General features: G+C 50.0%; 1 protein-coding gene across 1 annotated transcript; it reads right to left on the reverse strand.

Annotated features, from left to right (window-relative positions):
* Positions 1–2047: 2047 nt before the first annotated feature.
* LOC123134067 (UDP-glycosyltransferase 73E1) lies at positions 2048–3761 on the reverse strand. Its single transcript, XM_044553416.1, has one exon. It carries the CDS (start codon positions 3718–3720, stop codon positions 2176–2178), a length of 1545 nt encoding a protein of 514 aa, XP_044409351.1. The 5' UTR covers positions 3721–3761; the 3' UTR covers positions 2048–2175.
* Positions 3762–4653: the final 892 nt, after the last annotated feature.

The following is a 4653-nucleotide window of genomic DNA, read 5'->3' on the forward strand; positions in this document are numbered from 1 at the left end:
ACATTTAAAAAAAATCGAGTTTTTCAAATGCATGGTAAACATTTTTAAAATACATGATCAAATATTTTCACATATATTATATATTTTTGTATAAATTTTTCTCTATACATATTTAATATTTTTCAAACGCTTGGTTAGCATTTGTTTCAAATATATTATGTAAAGTGTTTTTTGTAATATATTTAGTTAACATATTCAGAAGTATTAACAAAGGTGAAAAAAAGAAAAATAAACAAATATCATGAAAAACAAAGAACAAATAAATGAGGTTGTGTCCTCCCAAACACCTTGGCTGGCCCATTTGGCGCTCGCCTACATGCGAGACGTCCCTACGATTCGCGTAATAAGGGACATATGGCACCCAAAAAAGAAAGCCAACTTCTATTTGGCACATCAGGCGTCAAATATAGGCTTGTTTTTTTAGACAATCTTGCAAAGTTTTATTTAACTTGAGCCAATGTTTACAGGAACAAAAAGGAAATTATTGGGTGCCCAAACCAAACATGATGGCCCACCCCTAAAATTAAAACGTGCTTCGTTAGATTGTGAGCCTCGAAATTCAGGTGTCAAATATAGGCTTGTTGGGTCGCGGTGCACATCCCCTGTACCCGCCAGGTGTCAAGTTGGCTGCTGGCCCATTTGTCTTTCCTCCTGGTTTTTCTGGACTTTGTTTTTTTTTTTTCGGTTCTATTTTCCCCTTGTTTTTCTTTAGGTGCATCTTTTTTTGTTTCTTCTTCTTCCTATTCCATTTTGTTTTCATTTCATTTTTTGTTTGAACTTTTTCAGAATTTGTAAAGTTTTTTCCAGATTTAATTATTTTCCAAAAAATTATCTTTTTTCAGATTCATGATTATTTTAAATCATTATTTTCTTCAAAATCAGGAAGACTTTTCTTAAATCCGTGTTTTTTCAAATTCATTTGTTTATTCAAATTTTTGTGAACCTTTTCAAATTAATAACATTTTTCATATGTGTGAACTTTTTAAAAATTCACAAACTTTTTTGAGATGTTTGAATTTCTTTTTCAAATCCATGACCTTTTTTTTTTCAAAACCCAGGATATTTTTTTAAACCCATGGACTTTTTTCAAATGCGCGAACCTATTTTCAAATGCATGAATAAATTCGTCAATCGTGATGCCGCCTGGATCTCGAGGCAGCGCTTTCTTGTTGTGTCATGGGATTGAGTATAGGGAGCTTGCGGCCGATGCGACATGGTGAGGCGGTGGTGCGGTGGCCCTGGTGCTGCTCCTCACTGAGCCTTGTCGGTGCTCCCCTCCTCATCGGCGGAGAGATGTGGATCTCCTCCCTAAACAATGGTCCAAGAAGGCACTTTTCTTTCCTCACTCCAGTTTGTGTCGCTCTTGCTGTCTTTGAGGGTGTTTGGCCTTGTCCAGGGAGAAATCTCTGCCTCGTGGGTACTGGTACGGACAATGGTGATGCCTATGGGCAACATCTCCTCCTTGGAGGCGTTGTCTCGGTCTAGTCCATTTCCTACCTATGCACGGGTAAAACCCTAGGTTCGGTTCACGGGGCCAGATAGTGGTGAAGCCACGTCGTCGCCCCCTCCATGGAGCCAATACCTGGGTGCCCATGAAGTCTACTGGAGGTCTGGAGCGAAAGCTAGATGCCTCGTCCGCCTCAGCCGCGAGGCTTGGGTTGGAGTGTTGCTTTGGTGGTGGTCGCTGCTGTGAGCATGGATCTACGGGGCGCAATGTATTCCATTCGTCTCCTTTTAGACGACGTCATCTCGGGTCCAACTGATTCCCGCTGTCCACTTGCCGATTCTCTTATATGCCTTGGGCGGAGGGTGTGTTGATTCAACTATGACATTTTTTTATGTGTTTTGTCTCTTTGCCGTTCATGGGTGGAGGTTGAAGAGGGCGGATTGTGTGTCGTTGCAGTCTTGGTGTGCTGGTGTAACGTGCTTCTATCCTATTAGGTTAGCGGTGTATGTCGTTTGGCGTTGTATCAGCAGTCTTGACCCTTTCTTTCTATGATTCGAAACATCTCTCCGTCGTGTATCCTTGTCCTTGACCTTGAGAAAAAGAAAGAAAGAGCTGTCACGCTTCATTCAGACAAACAAATATCAATACATCGAGCGACATGATTACGCCCAAAAATCCTTGCACATCGATGCAGCGCATTCAAGTATCTACGTACAATTGTGCAATATTCACGCGATCACGCCGCTGCAATGTTCATTATCTTTGCCTCCACCGTGCCTGAAGCTTTCGATGAGCTGCGTAAGCCTTTCGTACGAATTGCCTCCTTTCTCCATGGCCTTCCGAGCTTTCGCGCCGTACTCCTTGGCCTTCCTCCTCCTCTCTTCAGCCTCCTCCCCACCCTGCATGAGCTCTGACACAGCGCGCGCGATGTCGCCACGCAGCACCGGCGCGGCCGCATCGTCGTTCAGGATCATCACGGGCGCCGTGACGCCGATCCGGAGGCCGACCCCGAGCACGTCCACAGCCAGCTGCTCGTTCAGGAACTGGTCGGCAAAGTGCGGCCACGTCAAGACCGGCACGCCGTGCGCGATGGACTCCAGCACCGAGTTCCATCCACAGTGCGTGACGAACCCCGCCACGGAGCGGTGCGACAGAACGACGAGCTGCGGCGCCCAGCCGCGCACCACGAGACCCCGCCCGGACGTGCGCGCCTCCAGGCTCTCTAGCCACATACGAGCCTCCGGCGAGGCCAGCTCGGACTCCTTCACAACCCAGAGAAAAGGCCTGCAGCAGTGCTCCAGGCCGTGGCCGATCTCGAACTGCTGCTTGGGGAGCTTCCGTGCGACGCTGCCGAAGCTGACATATACGACGGACTCCGGCGCTTGCTTGTCCAGCCACGTGACGATCGCCCTCTCGCTGACGCCGCTCTTGTTGCCACCGCGCGACGCCATGTCGTCGCCGTCACGGGTGTGAAGGCAGAACGGGCCGAGCGTCCACACGGGCTTGCCAAGAGCAGCCTCGTAGCACGCCACGGACTTTTCTTCGAGGTCCAGGAAGGTGTTGATCACCACACCCTGGGACGTACGCATGGCCGCGACGGCGTCGTGACGCAGCTCCTTGCACCCCGGTGAGGTGAAGAAGCCGTGGGGCCTGCCGTTGCCCACCTTTACGGACACCGACATGCTGGGCACGACGTGCGGCTCCCGGTCTTCGGCCGCGGCTATCCGCTCGTGCAGCCCGTGCGCGGCGGCGTTGAGGTCACAGAGCGAGAAGAAGCACGACGGCCCCTGGAAGAACAGCCGCGGGATGCCGAGGTAAGTGGCGACGCCGGCTGTCCACGAGTTACACCAGTCGGAGATGATGCAGCTCGGGCGCGGCACCAGCGCGCGCACGTAGGCCTCGAACGGGCCGGCAAGCTCGCGCAGGGCGAGAAAGAAGGGGAGCATCTGGGCATTGTCGGCGATCATGTCGGCGTTCTGGCAGTCCGGTGGCAGGCCGTAGTCGGCCGGCGAGTACGGGAGCTCTACGACCTCCAGCAGGAGCTTCGCGCGAGCGGCCTTGTCGGTGACGCCGCCGTCGCGCAGTCTCCTGGCATTCAGGGGCGTGGTGAGCAGGCTCACGCGCGCGCCACGGGACGCAAGGAGGCGCGCGAGGTCGACCATCGGGATGAGATGGCCGTGCGCCGCGAGAGGGACCAAGACGAAGTGCGGCGGTTGTGACGTCGCTGCACCGGCGAGTGCCTGCTGGGTTGGCGCCATTGTGGACGCACTCATCAACGTCCTAGTCACGAGTGGTTTAAGCGGGTGACGAAGGTCTGAAAGAAGAGTTGGGTATTAATGGTCAGTAAAAGGCACTTTTAGAACGTGCACATTTTCTATGGCTGCTGCCTGCAACGCATCCCACATTTCCCACTCTTCTCCCGCTTCGTCCTCCGGCCACCGACGCCACTCCACGTTGCTCTGCTCCCGCCCTCTTCTCTACCTTCTCTAATTTCAAACAAAATATTCGAGTTTAATGTTGGACACGCAACCATAAGGAAATCAGAAAGATATTGGGAAATGATTGGTCCTCAGAACACGTGGAGTGGAAGTAGTCTTCGTTCAGACATCAAAATTCTATATGAGAGCTGCTGTCTTTTGTGAGTTTAGTGCAAGTTATTGAAAGGTACACGCCTTATACAATTTGAATGGGCGCACATCAAGTGATGGCCATCTTGGAGCTATCAAAGGAGTCATCCAAGATCATTATTTAGGAGATTAGACTTCAAGCCAAGAAAATGACGACACGATAGGACGTCTGAACTGTGCATCTAATTGAGCGTCTTTCCTTAGGTGTTTAGAGCATGCCAATTGTGCTTCAGCTACAAGGAATTAAGTACAAATGTGTCAATTGTAGATTATAGATGCACCTTCTGCATATCACTTTTGCTTCGATACACCCCCTAAACACAAGAACGGCTCAGATTAACCCATACCTCTTCGTAAGAAAGGGCATGATGGTCATATTTTTTAAAGGGTTTGTCTATGCATCAGTCGACCAAGACTTCATCAAGTCTCAGTCAGCTGACGTCATGCATGCATGCATAGGCGCTGTATGTTTTCCTTCATCTTGTTCGTGGTTAGTCCATGCTGGGCTAGAATCGGTGTTCCTTTTTTTTGCTTGCTATAAGCCCACAAGTGTGGTCGCTCAGGGGCTAGGATTCAGTC

The sequence above is a fragment of the Triticum aestivum genome, chromosome 6B (assembly GCF_018294505.1).
Source record: "Triticum aestivum cultivar Chinese Spring chromosome 6B, IWGSC CS RefSeq v2.1, whole genome shotgun sequence".
NCBI classification, from domain to species: Eukaryota; Viridiplantae; Streptophyta; class Magnoliopsida; order Poales; family Poaceae; genus Triticum; species Triticum aestivum.